The sequence below is a fragment of the Canis aureus genome, chromosome 23 (genome assembly GCF_053574225.1).
Source record: "Canis aureus isolate CA01 chromosome 23, VMU_Caureus_v.1.0, whole genome shotgun sequence".
NCBI lineage: Eukaryota > Metazoa > Chordata > Mammalia > Carnivora > Canidae > Canis > Canis aureus.
Window position 1 is genome coordinate 14,266,493 of NC_135633.1, and position 19,750 is coordinate 14,286,242.

The 19,750-nt window shown below is 34.8% G+C and overlaps 1 protein-coding gene across 7 annotated transcripts in view; it reads right to left on the reverse strand.

Moving 5' to 3' along the window:
- Window positions 1-8,009: 8,009 nt before the first annotated feature.
- The window catches only part of FAR1 (fatty acyl-CoA reductase 1), a 68,100-nt gene continuing 56,359 nt past the window's right edge, over window positions 8,010-19,750 (reverse strand). For all 7 annotated transcript variants that reach the window (XM_077866428.1, XM_077866426.1, XM_077866427.1 and 4 more), the window contains 3 exons: window positions 18,921-19,050; window positions 13,257-13,384; window positions 8,010-11,752 (listed from right to left, as the gene is read on the reverse strand). In XM_077866428.1, the coding sequence (XP_077722554.1) occupies window positions 11,590-11,752; window positions 13,257-13,384; window positions 18,921-19,050 (421 nt within the window). In that variant the 3' untranslated portion in view covers window positions 8,010-11,589. The remainder of the gene's footprint in view (window positions 11,753-13,256; window positions 13,385-18,920; window positions 19,051-19,750) is intronic.

A 19,750-nucleotide genomic window follows, 5' to 3' on the forward strand; every position in this document is an offset into this window, starting at 1 on the left:
TAATGGCTACGGAGTTAGTAGAGATGATGGAAGAACTAAGGCCCCTCCAGTCCCACCCTTTCCACCGACACTGACCTCTGGTGGAGCTCTCTAGTTGGGAAGGCACGAGGCTGCAGATGGACTTAGCAAGGGCTATGTCAGGGACAGGGAGCTGGGTGCCCCAGCTGTGTCTACTGGGACAAAGAGAGCTGTAGATTTCTTATTATCAGGCACCTCCCTAGTCACACAGCCAGAAACAGTACCAAGATCACCTGGCTGTCTCTCAGGAGGGACTTCCAGAGCCTTAGGGAGATTCTAGGATTGAGGGTAGTTTTGCTAGATGAAAGAAGCAAAGATCACAGTCTGGAGCTGCTGAGGTGCCTGAAAACTGAAATTCAGGATACCAGAAAGGAGAAAGCTCCTCAGGGCAGTAGCTCCTGCTGAATTTGCATATGGACTCTTGGGTTTTTGGCTAAGTACTAATCTGTAGATGCACAGAGCAAGACACCACAAGTCTGTCAGAAAAGAGTTATCCATCAGGGTCTGTGTAAGCTAAATGGAGATTCTGAAGGTGGCACAATCTGCAGTATTTGTGTTCTAACCAGAATAAAGTGACATCCAGGCACTGAGTGAAGTGCTCAGAGGGCCGTGCATAGGAGTAGGTCTGCTCTAGCCTCAGAACAAGGGTTACAGCAAGCCCAAATGGATTAAGTTGATCTACCAATATATTAAGTGCCTAAAAGAACAAAAACCAATGTTCTTTATAGGAAGAAAATAAAATCCAGACTCTCAATAATGTCATATCCACATGGTTCAGCAAGCAATAAAAATTATTAGACATGAGAAGGGGCAGGAAAATGTGACCTACAACCATTAATAGCAGCAACAACACAATGCTATCTCCAACCCCGCCCCCTGCAAAAAAGCCATCAAATTCTGAGAGGACATAGACATTGGAATTAACAGCCAAGGACTTTAAAAGAGCTATTATAAACATATGGAAGATATAAGGGAAAAGATGGATGTAAGAAATCGTAGTAGAGAAATGAAAACTATAAAAAAAGGAACTAAAATGGAAATTCTAAAACTAAAAGTTGTAATATCTGAGTTGAAATTTTACTAGATGGGTTTAATAGCAAACTGGAAATTACAAAAAAAAAAAAAAATCAGTATACTTGCAAACGGGATAGCAGAAACTCTCCAAACTGAAATACAGATCAAAAAAGGACTGAAAAATTAAATACAGCCTCAGTGGCCTATGAGATAATATCAAGCAGTCGGATATATGTATATGTGGAGTCTTAGAGGAAAAGATAGTAAGACTGGCACAGGAAAAAAAAATGCATGTTACCGAAAGGGGAACAACATAAGAATAATCACTGACTTTATGAAAAGCAATGGAGATCAAAAGATGATATATTTAAAATTATATATTTAAAGTGCTAAAGAAAAAAAATTGTCAACCTAGAATTCTTTTTCCAGAGAAAACATCCTTTAAAACAAAGATGAACTAAAGACACTTCCAGATAAATAAAAGCTGAAGAATTCACCACCAGCAGATCTACATTACCAGAAATGTTCATGTTTTCAGGCCAAAGGGAAATGGTAAATTCAAAATATGGATACACGTGAAGGAAGAAAGAACTCCAGAAATGTTTTTTTTTTTTCCAGAAATGTTAAATACATTTTGTTTCCTTAAGATCACTTACAAGAAACACAGTTGACTATTTGAAGCAAAAAATATTAACAATGTACTGCAGTCTGTAACATTTGGAAAAGTTAAAAAAAAAAGAAAAAAAGTTTGACAATGGCAGGAAGAATGGGAGGGAGGTAAATGGAAATACTGTTGTTAAGTTTCTAACCTGTTAAGTGGTGAAACAATAAATCAAAGTAGACTGATAAGTAGAAATACTAGCAAGCTGAATTCAGTAGTGTATACAAACAAAAGATAATAGACAACTAACTTGGGTTTAATCCTAGAAAAGTGAGGTATTTTATCATTTAAAGTGGAATAAAAAAAATAAAGTGGAATAATTGCACTTAAGTTTGTGCAAATTAAAGTGGAAAAATAGTCTTAATGCTTTTCCTATTCTAGAATTGTGCTTTTCCATCCTGACAAGCTAACACCAAGCCACTTAAAGATGCAGAAGTTTGGCCAAAGACAGCAGATTTCACTGCACACATGCCATGCTTCCTTTCTGCACCCATGACAGACATCACCAAATGATCATGCAGGGCATTCTCTTCTACTGAGTGTTTCGAGTCTCAAAATTTTTTCAACACAGGTATCAGTTATTAACTGATTGGCAGTATAAGCTAAGATAAAACCTGTTTTGTGATCCCTGTTTTGGGCCAGTGGAATGAGAATATGGAATGAAGTTTCATCAGAACTACTGGATCACTTAAGGACAATGTAAGACTGATCTTACTATTATAATACCAGCAATGATTATGGTGACAATAAATCAATGTTAGAAAAAAAAAAAAAACTAGAAAAATTAGCTGCAATCTGGGCTTTTGGATATTTGCAGTTGAAAGCATTCCTGCTCCAGACTTGATGCCTAAAACTGAAATGTGAAAGGTGGGAAGAACAGACAAAACTTTGGAGGTAGATGGATATATCAGGATCAAGCCAAGAGAAAGATTAGAATTTTGACAGAATGGCAAGTGGTTTAAGCATGAAGAATAGGAAGAATGTGAGAGACATGAAGTTGTCTGGATCATAATAAGCTGTCGGAATTGTGTTATGACGTATGGACTTAATCCTGGAGGCAGTGTACAGAAGGGAAGTCATTTAAGGTTTTAGGTAGAGGGGTGAAGATAAACAGATTTGTGATTTAGGAAGTTCATTCAGCTGCTGTAAGAGCGTGCTTTGGAAAGGAATCAGACTGGAGGCATGAAATCAGTTGCAAAGAGCAGCTGCAGAACACAGGAGAGTGGGTCTGCGGGAGTAAAAACACCTCACATAGGAACTTTGCCTTGGGGGCAAAGGCAGGGGTGGGGAGACTCCAAAGTGAGAACTTGAATCAGAATTAGAAACTCAACCTGAATAGAATAACTATAAATAGAATAATAAATAGAATGGAAAGCTCTAGCCAAGGGGGTAAAAAGGTAAAAGGTAACAAAGTTTATTTAGTGTATGTACTGGCTTACATTGCAATAGAAAAAAAATTAAGCCAAATCCCCCGCCCCCAAAAGACCAAAACAAAATTCCTGACGACTAAATGTGGAAACATTGCACATTCTCTTTCGAAAATGAAAAGGGTGAGAAAGCTGTATGGAATGCCTGGTGAAGCAAAGCCTCAAATCTAGAGCTAAGAACCTGTGATTTAACAATTTCTGAACAGACGTACCCTGCAATTTCTAGTTGTGAGACTCTTCCGAATTATTTTTGATTCTGAGGAAGAAGGCTCAAATAGGAAGATGATACATGCATATATGTGAGGATGGGATGATTTCCAGGGTTTGTTTGACGACAGTTAAAGTTTTTTTCTAATTACAGGCCACCAGTCTTCCTGTGTCTTTTCATTTTTCAGTGTGAGGACCACAGAGTTAATTGAATATGAAATACTCTAGAAACCATGCTATAGGATTAGAAAAGACAGTTTTGTATTTCAGATCTTCTCTCTTAAATACGAGGAGGAGGGGAAGCCCCAAAATGTTCCTGGAACACAATTTAGGCCCAGGTCACATGCTCTAAATCTCTCACCCAGGAGGAAGACAAACCACTTGACAACCGGCAGACTACAGATCACTGGGGTAGAAAAAGAGGGTGAGTTGTCTCAAGGCGTATTAACGAAAATTCTGTGGGAATGGATCATTTGGGAACTGGTCATCTTTAAAGAATTCTGCCCTCGGTGAAATGACTAGGTGGGAATTATGTCCTTGGATGAGGAAGCTTTGAAGGATCCTCCTTCCAACCCAGTGAGCAAGTTATTGGTGGCAGAAAACCCATAGTGGAGGGGGTGCTCAATGAAAGTGATATTAATATTGCAGGGGAAAAGGAACTGATTTCTTATATTTTTATTAAAAAAATATTCAGTATCTGTATGTTAAAACAAATGTGACAGAAATATTAGAAATGGGAAAATCAGTGTAGAATCAGGATGTAAGTTGAGTTGCATTAGTAGAATTCACTCTATAATTATTCATTTTATTCCTTTGACGTTTATGGTGATTTTGAGGAAGTAGTTAATGAACACTTCTTATGTATCATACACTTTATATTAATTATACTGTTACACTCCCAGGCAGGTATTTTACAGATGTGGAAGGTGGGGCTGAGAGGCTAAATGACTCATTCATGGCCATACTGCTGGGAGGTGGCAGTCATTATACCTAGTCTCGCAGCAAAATTAATGTTTTTCTATATATAGAAAAATATATTTTGCTTCTCTGTCTTTACGAAAAAGTTTTACCAGTATTTTCTGCATTTCAGAAGTGACTGTGTACTTGTGCTCTGCAATTACCATGGAATAGTATGTCAGAGATGCTGACATGGGAGTACTCATTTACAAAACAGAGTATTTGTAGAGAAATGGGAGTGGAATCTGCTGAAAGATGCAAAAGAATCACAATTTTGCATGTTTCTGTTATCTGCTTTTCTCTTATTTTCCTCCAAGGGGATGTTTTGTGTGTGCCTTTTTGAGATGATGCTAATATGTCTGCCCTAGTGCCAAGGAGGATCTCTGCATAAAATCATGCTAAATCCTATCTAGGACCTGAGTAATGACATTTCAAGAAATAGTTCATTTGCTCTGTAATGACCTAGAATTTGATGGTTTGTTAAGCTAACAGAGTATGGAGTGTGCTTGCAGGTAAAGCTCATCTGACAATACAGGAGAGGTAAGAGAGGGTGTCCTTAACATCATGAGTTAGGACAAAATTGAAATTATACAGTGAGGGAGCTGAGGGCTGAAGACATCAGGGCAGGATGGGCAGTTCTTACAGTGTACTGAGCATACCTCTTATGTCAGAGTAAAACAATTCAAAAATTGGCCCAAGACTATAAAATGCTTGCGTAGTGGGGAAGAAGGCAGATGATATAGGCAGGTCAAAATGTTCCATTAAGCCATTTCTGCAGTGCTGATGGTACACTCGGCCCACCCTCCCAATGGCTTTAGCACCACTGATCAAAGTGTTTGTAAAGCTTACCCAGAGTTTTTTTAATCGAAAGCACACACCATCAGGAATCATCATGTACCAGGAATCAACTTGCCCTTCAATCTAGACAACTAGGTTTCTTTTTTTTTTTTTTTTTTTAAAGATTTTTCATTTATTTATTTATGAGACACACAGAGAGAGAGAGGCAGAGACACAGGCAGAGGGAGAAGCAGGCCCCATGCAGGGAGCCCGATGCAGGACTCGATCTCAGGTCTCCAAGATCACACTCTAGGCCGAAGGTGGCACTAAACTGCTGAGCCACCCGGGCTGCCCAGTTTCTTCGAATAAGTATCTTGGTAAAGAAAGACTCTGGAGATAATATAGTCCTCAGCGTTATTACTTTGATTATGACCTGCTAAGAATTTAGAAGATAGTATTTAAGCACGATTTTACAGTACTGAATAAAAAGTCTAACTGAATAAAAGACGGTAAAATTTGTCAGTTGTGGAGTTTCTAACTTGGGGCATTTGCACTGTTTTGTTAGCATCTCTATGCTTTATATAAACAAAGTTATTGCTGGAAACAATTTTCACATCCTTTCAGCAGCCACCTTGCAAAATCTTGTACATGAGCAGGAAGCTGAACAGTAGTATGACTTCACATTATCAAGAAGTTGAAAAGTTTACTGAGTGATTTCTCAATGCCAGGTAACATAGAAAATAGGCCCTGCTCTCTGGGAGAGCTCACAATCAAATGCAGAAAACAAAGTGAAGTGGTATTTTCAATCTAATGAGGGCAGGTCATGTTTTCATGTAGCTTAACCCAACAGAACCCTGATCACTTCAGATTTCCTCAAATAAGATATTTTAAAATCAGCAATACTTTAAAACTGTCTGTACCAAGTTATGGTAGTTAAGAGAGGTTCCCAAAGCTAGAACTCAGCTTTAAGAACAGAAATACCTTCTCTGTCTACCAAGAGCTGAATGGCCTCAGTGGGAGCTGACTGTGTAAACTCACAACTGACCGATACATAATATGAACATTTAGGAATAGGATGACGTGGCTGCTCAGAGGACATATTCGTGGACGGCAAGGCCATCAGAGAAAGACCAAGCAGGAAACTAAGAAGCACAAGAAAATAAACCTACCTACCAAGTGCTAAAAATGAAAAAAAGACCTGGACAGTTTCAAGGGCTATGGCTGCCTACTAAGTTGTCATTCCTTAATTTTGAGACAGAATTCCATCCAAGATCTGGAGTTAAAAATCCAGAATGAATGGATCTTGACTCTTACTGCAGAAAAAGACATATATTTTTTTACATTTTTGTTATTTTTCCAGATTCCATGTGCCCTCATCTGTAAAGTTAATTTAAAACAAAAACTGGTTGGTTTAAAAAAAACAAACAAAACTCAGGCTCATTGCAGAAAACTTAGAAAACATGAGAGAATAGGGACAAAAAGCCAATCAATCATAATTTCACGTTTATATGAGTTCTTTCCTGAAACACTAAGCAGTGCTTTTAACATTTCATCCATTTCTTTCTTTATACGTTATATTAAAATTATGTTTACTTACCTATGTTAAGTCACAAAATCCTAAAGTGTAGGTAGTGTGTTATAGTCCAGGTGTGTACCACTGAGAAGCTTATAGTATGGTGGGTGATACAAATAGGTTAACAGATAATTGCAATATAAATCACAGCACCAAACCCATGATAAGTTCTGAATATTTTGATGAATGCTGGGTTTCAAACTGAGGAAGCCAATAAAGACATTTACAACAACAGCATGTCAGACAACTTCTCTGAAGAGTCCAGAAACGTTTGTGTTCCTACAGTGAAAAACAGTGTCTTGTGGTGGGCACTGAGCAGTGGGGCTTTGGAGCTAGACCCACCTGAGTTCAAACCTTGGCTCTGACACTACCAGCATAACGTGGGTAAATTGTTCCTTTCGTATGCTTTAGTTACCATACCTATAAAACAAGGGTGATAGAGGTACCCTCCTCAAAGTATTAATAAACATAAATGTTTAGAGTTAATATATGTAAAATGTTTAGGGTACTGCCTGACACATAACAAGTGCTCAACAAATGTTCACTAGTATTATTTCTACAACATGAAAGGCGCAAGGCTGGTTTTCCTTTCAAGAAACCAAGAACCAAGTTGGGAGAAATGACAAGAACCTGTGAAAGATACAACACAAAGCAGAAAATTAGGTGTTAAATGTCCAAAAATTAGGTACTGATGAAATATACAATCTCCCAGGATGACTATTGTAAATATAACCACATTTATCTGTATGTTTAGGTTCAGATGTTTGTTAAAATAAAACCAAAAAGCAGCTCTAATATTAGAATGAGTCATATGAAAGTCTTAGATCTTATTAGGTCTAAGACAATCAAATATTAGCATTTTTATATGGTTCAGTCCAACACTTTCTAGTTATTCCTTGGCCACAAAATCTCAAGGGAGGTTCTCTACAGATATATGCACAAGAGACGGAGAGCAAGAATGTGTTAGGTTTTCTGTACAACTAGCAGAAAATAACATAATTCTGCCTCCAAACCATCTTTGGAGGGCACCTAATTCAACCCCATGAAGCTGCAGCATGGAGAAGTTAAACATCTAGCAGAAAATCGTAAGGCAAATATTTCAAAGAGAGTAACTATGAATATTTGTATATTTTAATGAATTCAGAAAAATCTCCATTGCCTCTCTTCTTGTATAAAATCATAGGTAGTGTCTGTGGTCTGTGATCAAAAAAAAAAAAAAAAAAAAAGAAAGAAAGAAAGATAAGAAAGACATTTATAGCCTTATTCCTCTGAGTTCAGGCCCACAGTAAAGATATTAAATTCAAACTCATCATCTTATGTTTTTCTATATAAATGTATTTTAGAGCCATCAACTTGCAAAAGGAGCACGTCAAACTTAATGTTACTCAAATTTTTCTTTAATAAAAAAAAATCAAAGGAATTATTTAACAATTATGCACAACTATGCTCAAATGACAAAGATGATTAGCTTAGGAATCTTAAGAGTAACAAATAGAAGAGCATACCACCATAGGAAAAAAAGATAAATTCATTCTATGACTAGAAAATGCTTTAAGATAAAAACATTAATTCAATAAGAAAATAGTTTGTATTTCTTTTATCACAAAGACTATAAGTTTAATTAACTCATTCCTATATCAAACTATGCAGCATACCTTCCTGTCTCTAGTTTCTCATGCAAAAGGTTAGAGAGTTTTTCTCAAAGTAGAGCAAATCAGTGTTAATGGTTTCAAGTGAGGGCTTGGAGGCAGCCTGGAAAGCATTTGTGGAAGGCCATTTACACTCACCTGAACCCAGCCCAATGCCTTCTTTCTTATAGTTAATCTCTATTACTAATGAGGGATTCCCCATCCTTACTCGACAGATAAATTACTACAAATGTACCTATAAATTAAAAGGATATTCAACGTGGAGGAGAGTAGCTGGAGCCTAAATGGGACCCTGGCAGTCTCCTGGTATTATTTTTGGAAAAAACTATCTCATTCCAGATAATATGTAAAAATAATACTTTAATGAAAGGTATTCATTCTATGCTTCCCCTAAAATGCTTGTAAGAAACTCAATTAAATAACATTAGGATACAAGAGGTAATAAGTGCATCTAAAAAAAGGTAAGTAGTATACATGAGGCCTGCTTCTTGTAATTCTAACCACATTACCTTATGGGTAATTTTCAGTAAACTTTTCAGGATAATTACTGTAAAAATACAATAAATACTATACTGGAAATATAGGGATTCATTTATTACTTTTTGGTTTACAAACAAAGGCACCCAATAATGCTTCTATTTACTTCTTATAAAAGATTATCAATTTACATTTAAAACAAAAAGCAAAAAACCCTGAACCAGTTCCTACAGACACACACAAAAAAAGGGGAGAAAATTAGATTTTTTTTCCTCCCTGCTTCCAAGCTTTATTACCATTTTTATACCATGTTTATACCATTCTTAAGTCAAAGAACGTATTGCCGTGCTTCTTTGTTGAGTTTTAAAACATGTTAATGTTGCCAAGTCAAATTTCAATATAGCCACAAATCATGTCACAATTGACAAATGCACAGAATCAAGAGTGAAGAGCGGGGAAAAAAACCAAATGTTTTACAATATAGCTTTATCAAATGAATTGAACAAAGTATTAAATATAATTTATTAGGCTATCATGTTAGAAACCGAGTTTGTGTAGAAAATATAATCAAACAGAACTAAAAACCATGTCTAGCAAATGATACAAACAAAAATGATTTCCAAAGTCTTTGAGTTAAGCTTAGTCTAGTTGGTGGAGATTAATAACCTATATGCTCTTCATACTAATTTTAGAACTAAGTTCTAAAATGACATACTAATTTATTCATTAGCTTCTTCTGACAACAGAATGCTAAACACACACACAACATTAATGCAGTGGCCTCAGCACCCATTCCAGCTAGCATTTCTTTACATTGGATTACAATGACACAGTCAGAAAACATACCCCCCTCTGTACTTCACATGCCTGTCAAAGTTGTACCTGATTCTTCTGTAAAATACAAAAACAATTCATCTGATTCTAAGTATATTCGGCAGAAGAATAAACATACAAATGTTAGCATGTTTTCAACACATTATGGAAATGTATTTGGAGATGGAGTACTCAATGTATAGAGCATCTAGAGTTAATTAGTGGGCCACTTTAAATTAAAGGCATCATCATTTATTCCATTTTCAGACACTGTCATGGTCTCTCACACCTTACACAAGGTATGGTCCTAGACCAGAGACTTAGTATCATTTCAAAGAATATATATTTATTTATATACATATTTCTTTTAAAATAACGTTTATAAGTTTTACTACAGAAAATCTGGCTTCAACATGGAAGCATTTTTCCTTTTCAAGATTACGCACCTGCATGGAAGAAGGTGGTTTCATTTACATTTAGTTTTTTCACAATAACAAAATAAGCTTCTTACACATTGCATTTAAATTGACAGAAAATTAAGATGTAAAGTTTATGTAACTTTTTGTATTGTGAACTGACCTCATTAGACACATTCAAGATAACTGTTGATGATTTAAATATAGTACAACTTGATCAGCTAAATTAGAACATGTTATGCTGATCAATGTTAAACCAAATGTATGTTAAGCAGTAAGGACAGTTAACTACTATTAAGATTTAAAGGGAATAATAATGTATCATTAAAATATACATTACTTTTCTTGCTATTACTTGTTTCTATAATGCATTTCTTTCTAAAGCTAAAACTACATGCAGAAAAAAATAAATGATATCTTGAAACTCATTCAATAGTTTGCAACCTTATGTGGTATGTAAATAAAGTCTTTATTTAATTTTATACACGTTATTTTATGCACTATTTTATTTTTCTTGAAGGAATTCAGCTCTCAAGGTCAAAAGTTTAGTATGTGTTTACACACATGTGAGAACATTTTCTTAATGTTATGACTACCTGCAAATACATTCTTCCATAATAAAGCACTTTCATTTTCACTGGAAAGACGGTATAAGTCTTTTAGAAGTCCTATTAATAAAATGTATAAAGGGGAGAGCGCACAAATATGGTGAATCCCTCCCCACCTGCACCCCCTTTGCCAAAGTCTCAAGAAATTCTCCAACTTTAAAACATAAAATTTCACAGGACTGATTTTTATTTGGTCATAATGTGGACAAGAAAAGTGTATGCCTATTGTTTTTGATACTAACAGCCTTATTGATATCATTCTCATTTTCCTTCAAAAAATACAGAGCATATGTTGATATGGATTCTCAAACCCATGTAGATCCAGTAAGACCATTAGAATAATATATGGCCTTCTGATTATGGAAGTAACTGTTTATTCAAAATAATGTGCATCAGACTGCTAATCAGAGAAAGGAAAATGAGAACATGTCTTTCATTCATGTTGGAGACCTCTCAATAACGTACAGAATGATGTGAAAATAGTTTGGCTATAGTTTTAACAAAACTAAAACCCACTTCAACTGATGAAAAATATCAAACACTGAAGAATTAAATATCTACCAACTTAGCTAAGTATTCCTGTCCAAATAAATGCTTTCCACTGCACTATATATTAGAGTTAGAAATTCACTATATGTTAAGGCATATTTTAATTAATATGTTCCAGAATTGCACAGTTATACTGGTCAGTGTTCCTATTTCCCCACTCCTACCCTCACCCTACCCCTTGTCCCCAGGGATCAAAATGTTAAATCTTGGTTTTGGTGGCTATCGTAGATTTGAGCTGGCATAACCACAGTGTGTTCAATAGATTTTTATAAGCATAAACATTAAAATGTTACATAAAATGTACCATACTTTACTCCACACTCTGATCTAAGATGTAAGATGGTTTAATGTCTTGACAAAAGGTGAGATGACTTAAGTACATTTTACATTTTGTGCATTTAGACCACCATATGCATAGATGTTCTAATGCTAAATTCTTGTCTTCAGTATCTCATAGTGCTGGATGCTCGAAAGTATGACAGAAACTTGTAACACAGACTAACCACAAAGTACCAGATGTTTCTTGCCATTTGCGATCTTGCAATAAAAATGCGCCAAATCAGGATCACAAGGATAGTATTAAAACCATACCGTATGTTCCTCAACCTGGAAAGCAAATCAAGAGACATATCAGACAATGTTTCTAGAATAAAATATTATTGGATGGCAGATAATCAGTGCTGTTTTCAAATCCAGTATTAATTTGCAATTTATTTGAAAACGAACTGGAAACCCTTAAGAAGTTAGAAAGTGAGCAAAAGTCAAGCAAACATGACCATGCAGTCCATCAAATGCCACATTACCTTTATTAACAATGAATAACACAAAGCTTTTCTATGACAGTATATTTGGGATGCAAATTTATTCATTCAACAAGGATTACTGAGCATCTTCCTGTGTGACCAGTCTAAATATATTGTAGGTAAACAGTCATGCCCCTTGTACTTCTGGAACTTCCTATCTAAGCTAAAAAGGTTTGTTCATGATATACATCATTTTCTAGACAAAAATAAACATTTTTTTAACATCTGTGGGTACTGCCAAGTGGTCAGACATGTGAACTTCTTTAGTTATACTGTCACACGATCAAAGGTCAAATGAGGACAAATCCTCACCCATGAATGAAACATGGCACTAGTCTATTTCGGAGGACTCTCCCATTCTCAAAGAGTAATATTAATGTTATCATGTTCATGTTTCAAAACGTTTTTTATAATTTTAATGGTTTTAGAAAAGAATACAAATGTTCAGATATGTAACAATGTTACATAAATTCCATGAACTTCAATAGGCAGTCCAAGATAGGACTATAACATACAAACAATATAAAAAAACAAAAAAGTCTTGAATTAGGAGTTAAAGATAAGTATTCTAGTTTCCTTTGCTACTGAATACATATGGCTTAGGCAAACACAACTTCCATAAGCTTCACTTTCCTCAACTACACAACTAGCTGCCCTGCAAAGCCTCATACAAGTTAGGGACACATGAAGAATCATAGGTCTTGAGAATTGTTATAAAAATTGTTATTATAAAAACATCGAATCGAAGAGGTTACTACTGAAATTAATTGCATCTCTGAATTATGGGATAACAATGATTTTTCCTGTATTTTCTGAGCTTTTTTAAAAAAAATCAGTATATATGACTTTTCTAAGGGAATGATTATAACGCTGGTTTTAAAAACAATGAAAAAATTCTATGCCGAATGATGTATTATTTTATCTTTTCCTCTTCCAAAGATGCATTTGACTGGGACAACAACAAAACAAAAACTCCTTCAAATAAATTACCTTTAGTTTAAAATACACTTTTATTTTCCCCTAATATATTTATTTCTTCAGCATAGAAGAAAAGATAACAGTGATTTTCAAAACTAAATTCCACCTGAAATTAGTGCTAAGGAACAATATAAATTGATAAAATAACATTTCAACAATCTTAGGCTAAGTTAATACTATCATAGTTTCAGTCTAAAGGTAAGCACTTTTCCTAAATGCAATATATTATGTTAGTAATATCTTTCATTCAATATACCAGCTTACCAAAAAAATTGTGTAATGTTTCATAAGGAAGACAAGATGAAATCAAGCCGATGTAAGCAACTTACTTGTTCAGATGTTTTCTAGCTGCAGGAAGGCCAGACATTTCTTCATTCAATACATATTTCTTAGTTCCCATGCAGTAGTTCTCTATATATTCTGCCCAATGTAACTGCCGTACATCAATATTAAAGGTCTATAAAAAGAAAGAAAGAAACAAAGAACCTACTGGTTACCTCCTTGAATAATTTTTTCACAACTAGTTAAAAATTCACCCTATCTAAAATTTTTTCAAGATTTATTTATTTGAGAGAGAGAGAGAGAAAGAGAGGAGGGGAAGGGGCAAGAAAGAAAACCCAAGTGGACTCCCTGCTGAACACGGAGCCCAACACAGATCTTGATCTCAGGACCCAGGAGACCATGACCTGAGGTGAAATCAATAGTCAGAAGCTTAACTGATTGAGCCACCCAGGAGCCCCCAAAATTCACACTTTCTTAAAGGCTAGTTCCATATGGCAAGATTACAAAATGTTTATGATATTAACTTTTAAAATCTTACTGCCATTCACAAAGAAATTCTTATCTCTATTTTATACTTTCCACTAAACACAGAAACATTTCAGAAGATAATCTGAAAACTCATGTCAGCATTTAAAAAGAAGTATAAGAAGTATAAGGAGAAAGAAACTTGTACCATTAAAAAAAAGATAAAATTCCATTGTCCAAATAATCTATGTACCCCTCACCACTTTATACATGTACTAATACATTTATTTCCAGTTTATTTCTACCTACAGTATTACTTTTTAAACACCGTGCATAACATACAGAATACTTTTCCTATAGAACAGTGATGACATCAAGAGAAAGAATATGTTATGAAAGTTGGCTTAGAAGGTTAGGTAACTAAGGAGGCCATTTGATGACAAGGATGGACAAATCTAGAAAAGAAAGCTCTACAAAAATGTTACTTCGTGACAAAATAAAGAGGGGTATGCACTGCTCAGTGCTTCTCCATACACAATCAGATAATTTTTTTAGAGTAATAAACAGATCATTCAGTTTACTATCACCTAATTTTTTTTTTAAAGATTTTATTTATTTATTCATGAGACAGAGAGAGAGAGGCAGAAACACAGGCAGAGGGAGAAGCAGGCTCCATGCAGGGAGCCTGACGTGGGACTCGATCCCGGGTCCCCAGGATTAGGCCCTGGGCTGAAGGCTGCGCTAAACCACTGAGCCACCCGGGCTGCCCTACTATCACTTATTTGAAAATACCAAGTTGTAGACCAAAAAAAAACTACCATAAATAAGACATTAAAGTAACACTGCACTAAAACGGAGACTTGACTTCAGATAGGAGATTTTATGAGAAGTCATTACGTATGTATAATTGGATTCCCACAAGAAAAGTGGAAAAGAGTAGAAGAGAAGCACTATCTGAGAAAACAACAGCTGGAAATTACCCCAAAATGATGACACATAAGCCACAGATTCAAAACACACATACACCACATATATATATGTATCTGAGCACATCAAAGTAAAACTGTTGAAAATCAAAGATGAAAATTTTAAAGACAGCAGGAAAAGGTGTTATAGATTACCTCCAAAGGGACAAGTATTAAACTCAAAAGAAGCAATGGAAGCCAATGTCTTCCAGTGCTTGAAGAAAACTGTTAACATACAATTCCATACCAGTGAAAATATCTTTGACAAATAAAGATGTTACCAGAAGAATAAAAACTGAAACAATGAGACATTAGCAGATGACTCACACTAGATGAAGTACACTAAAGGGTATTCTTGAAGTAGAATGAACATGATTCCAGATTGAAGTCTGGAGGTGGAAGATGAAATGAAGAGCAATGAGAGGACAATCGATGCTGGTAAATCTATGTGAATACTTACAGCACAGATTGTAATAAGAATAATGATTGTGAGACATATAAACACACATGCAGAATTAAAATATGTATTGGTCCTTGTGTTATCCAAAACAAAAGGCAGAAGTATCAGTATTATACTAGTCTTTGATAAAGTAAGGAAGGATGCTGTAATCTCTAGAGTAACCTACTAATACAACTGAAAAAGAATATATTTCTGTGTAACTGATACAGATGGGAAAATATAAAATTGTAAAACATAACTCAAAGAGAACAAAAAAAAAAAAAGAAGTTAAAACAAGTAAGACAAATAGAAAGCACCAAAAGTTATATTTAAATAAAATATCATCAGAAATTACATTATGGATTAGGTCTTCCAAATAACAGTCCAAAACTGTCTGACTGGAAAAAAAAAAAAAAAAAAAAAAAAAAAACCACTATATGCTGCTTAGAAGAGAAATATCTGAAAGGTAAGGATACAGAAAAGTTGAAAATACAAGGTCAGAGAAAGATATACCTTCTTACCAACAATCTATGAGAACTCCCACTGGCCAGGGCTTTACCAGAAGGGTATATTGGCAAGGTTTGTATTTTTGCAAACTGTTAAGTAGTAAATATCTCAGTGTAGTTTCAATTTGCACTTCCATTTGGATGAGTGAGGATGAGTATCTTTTCAAATGGTTAAGAATCACTTGCATTTATTCTTCTGTAAACTGTTCATCTTCAGTGCATTTTCAGTAGGATTATTGACAATTTTTGCCATTTCTACACAAACTTTTATGTAATATGAAATGTATATTAACATTACATTGAGATAACACTATACGCTCACCAAAGTGGCTAAAATCAAAAATTAAAATGAAAAGGCCAACTCTTGGGAGGATGTAGATTAAGAGGAACTCTAATACACTGCCATAAATTGGTGCAACTACTTTGGAAAACTGTTTAGCATTATCAACTACACTGAACATACAAATACCCTTTGAGTCAAATACCGTTTGACTCAGCTACCATTCTATTGTAGATATAGATCCTATACAAATGTATACAAATTATTCCCAATAGCCGAAAACTGGAAATAACTCAAATATCTATCAACAGAAAAAGAAAAAAAACACTGTATGATACCATTTATATAAAGTCATAAATGGCTCTAGTTACCAGTAAGTGTTAGAATTCAAGATAGTTGTTACTTTGGTACGTAGTGATTGGGATGGGGCATGAAGGGATCTTCTGGGGATGATTATGTTCTATTTCTTCACCATAGAAAGTGAAATAGTGAATAGGAGAAAGTTCTATTTCTTAGAAAGTGAGGGTGATCACTAATAATCCACTGGGCAGCATGTGTTGTGCACTGGGATGGGTGGAGGGAAGATGGGAAGGAAGAAAGTAAGGAATCAGCAGAAGCCACAAATCTTTTAACCTGAGATTACCTGCAGGACGCTTGTCCCTTAGACCTTCTGCTTTGAAGGCTGCAGGCAAGGAGGAAGACTGGCTATAAAACCTATGGCCCCATAAATTAAGGAGTCTTACAGAATACTTCTGCAAAAAGGTAAAAATGCCAAAAGCTGTATCCTCAGAGCAAGAGTGGGAAAAAAGTAAACCCACCACACACATAAGTGGGCAGAAAAATTGTATACTTGATGCCTTTGTCATGTAGAACCAGTAGAATGAACTAAACCTCCACTATTTAATAGGGTAGCCATAAGCCACATGAATCACTGGGAAGTTGAAAGGGACCAGTCTGAACTGAGATGTGCTGGGGAGTATAAAATGTACACTGGGTTTCAAAGGGTCAGTATAAAAAAAATTGAAAGTATATCCTTTAAATGGTTCTTTAAATTTTAAGTAATTTTTAAATTTTTGTTTAAAATTTTATCATATTATTTTGGACATATTAAACAAAACATTAATATTTTTAAGGAAAGAAGTGGAGAAAGGAAGATGAGACTGGGAAGATGAAAAAAAAAAAAAAAAAAAAAAAAACCTCTTTTGAGAAACTGTAAGCTAAAAACTTCATCAGATATTTCAAAGTGGTCCTGGCCTGTTAATGTCACCTGGCTAGTTAATGCTAACAGTCACCAGGCTACTAGCAGAAGAAGCAAGGGCAAATCCATATTGGAAAACTGCAATTTCAACACAGGCTTCAAAAAAATTCCCACAGAAATCTTTAAGGAATTTGAATTTACAGTCAAACAGTAAGAAATAAGAAACAAGGTGCCATGAGTGAGACCTAGCTTAAAGGACAGATGGTCAGAGGCTATGTTGCACAGCCTTTAGAAATCTGGATTATCAAAAACAGAATTTAAAACAATTATGCCTACTATGTATCAAGAAAAAATATTCTAAAGATTTAAGAAATGTCTATAAGATTTGAAAAATACACCTAACTTCTAAAAATGAAAATATCTGAAACCCAAAATTTAAACGAAGTTTAGACATAGCTGAAAGATTGCCGTAGAACTTTGATTAATTATTAGTTCTTAGGCCAGAAAGAGAGATACAAAATATGAAATAAAAGTTAAAAGATATGGAGGAGAAGGGTAGTGGTTAAGGGTCTGCCTTTGGCTCGGGTCATGATCCTGGGGTCCTGGGATCAAGTCCCTCATCGGGCTACCCACAGGGAGCCTGCTTCTCCCTCTGCCTATGTGTCTGCCCCTCTCTCTTTCATGAATAAAGTCTTTGGGGAAAAAAAAAAAAGACCTGGAGGAGAGAATGATCTAAAATACATTAAAATTTCACAAGAAGACAAGAGAATGGTGAAGAGGCCGTATGTGAAGAAACAATGGTTAAGTATTTCCTGAACTGCTAACAGACATCAAACTTCAGATCCAGGAAGCCCACCGTGAAACAGAATATATTTTTAAAAAATTATACCCAGACATATTTATAGTGAAACTGCAGAATAGCAAAGAAAAACTCTCAAAAAGAGACAACAATAAGAGGTCACCCACAATGCAACAGCAAATAAGATGGATTTTTCCAACAGCAATAACAAAGCCAAATATTAAAGGAATATAAAAAAAAGTTATCTTTAATGTGCCAAAATCCTGTTACAGAAACAAGATTAAAATAAAGACATGTCAGACAATCAAACACTGAGAGTTCACTAACAGACCCCCTACTCCTCATATTCTGGGGAGATTTCAAGCTGAAAGAAAATGACCCTAACAATAAGATCTAATAGCAAAGACACTGGTAAGTATTGTTTACATCTAAATAAAACTAAACAAACTCATATCTACTTATAAGATTTAACTAGAGAACTAAAGTAATGTATAAACATGTATATTAGTGGGGTGGTAATTACAGCTCAAACACTTTAAGGTCCTAAATATCATTAAAGAAGAAGCTATAGAAATTGCTTAATTTAGACTTTGTTAGGTATGCATGTTGAAATACTTCAGGTAATCTCAAAAAGAATACATGTACAGAGCTTACGCTTCAAACTAACAGGGAAAAATATGGAATGATAAGACATGAACATATGAGTAAAACAATTTCGGAGAGGTTTTTCTTCTCAAAATTCAAAGAAAACAAAGTGGAGGAAAAATGAATAAAGAAGTCCAAGTTTTTTTGAATTTGACTAAAGGGAAAAAAGAATCAACATTTCAATTATACTTTAAAAGCACCTCTACCACTCTCAAATACATCATAAATTCTAAGATAAAGCAATTTTATTTTACCAACAATTACGACTGAAACTTTAATGAGACACTATAAACAGGTCAAATGTCTTTCTTGTTGCATACTGATTGTGGAAAATATCCAATTATTTCTCAGGTTGCTAATGGTTCTCCAATGAGTGTGCTACATATTTCCTAATATAAAACAGAAAATACTTGCCTTTTTATCTTCAGGGTTTAGTTGATTCATCAACATATTGACATTGTCAGTATTCCAAACCCAAGAATTACTTGTGAAATATTCAAGAAACACCATAGCTTTGTGAAGGCGAGTTATTGTTTTCATCATCCTGTATTGTAAGAAAAATGGACAGATTCAAAATTTGCATAGATTGTGAAAAATCTCATTACCACTCAGGGTACCAGTTTCTATATGGAGATCGTAACAGTAAAATTTTAATACATAATTCAGTAAGTATACCATATCACCAGAGAATAAGAATATTTCTGCATCTTGGAAGAACATTTTATAAATCCAAAATAAAAAAAAAATTTAAGCAGCAGCAAATGAAGTTAATGCTGCCTAAACAGAGTTCTGTTGATATATGAAATTAATTTTCAAAGGAAATACAATAATTTAAGGTCAGATTTTCTACTGTAATCCTAAGCAAATAAATGAATTCAATTAGTATTCCCTTGCTTTCTGTTCCTTCAATCACATTTTAGTTCAGCTACAATTACTAAGATTTCCTGTGAATTCATAACATACGGTATTACATTATAATCTCAACTCTTCAGCATCACGGAGACAAAGTATACAGAAATATTCGTTTGCCATTTAATCAACTCTCTACATAGATTTTTAAAGTAACTTTTTCTTTAACCCAGACAGGTACCACTCTTGATTGAATGTGCTGTGAAATCAATGACTCATGCTGAAAACTTTCTGAAATAGATATTCAAGATATTCAATTAATTCCCCAAATCCCCTATTATCCATCCTTATAGAAATAAGAAGTTCAATATTTTTTGTTTGTTACTTTTTCAAAG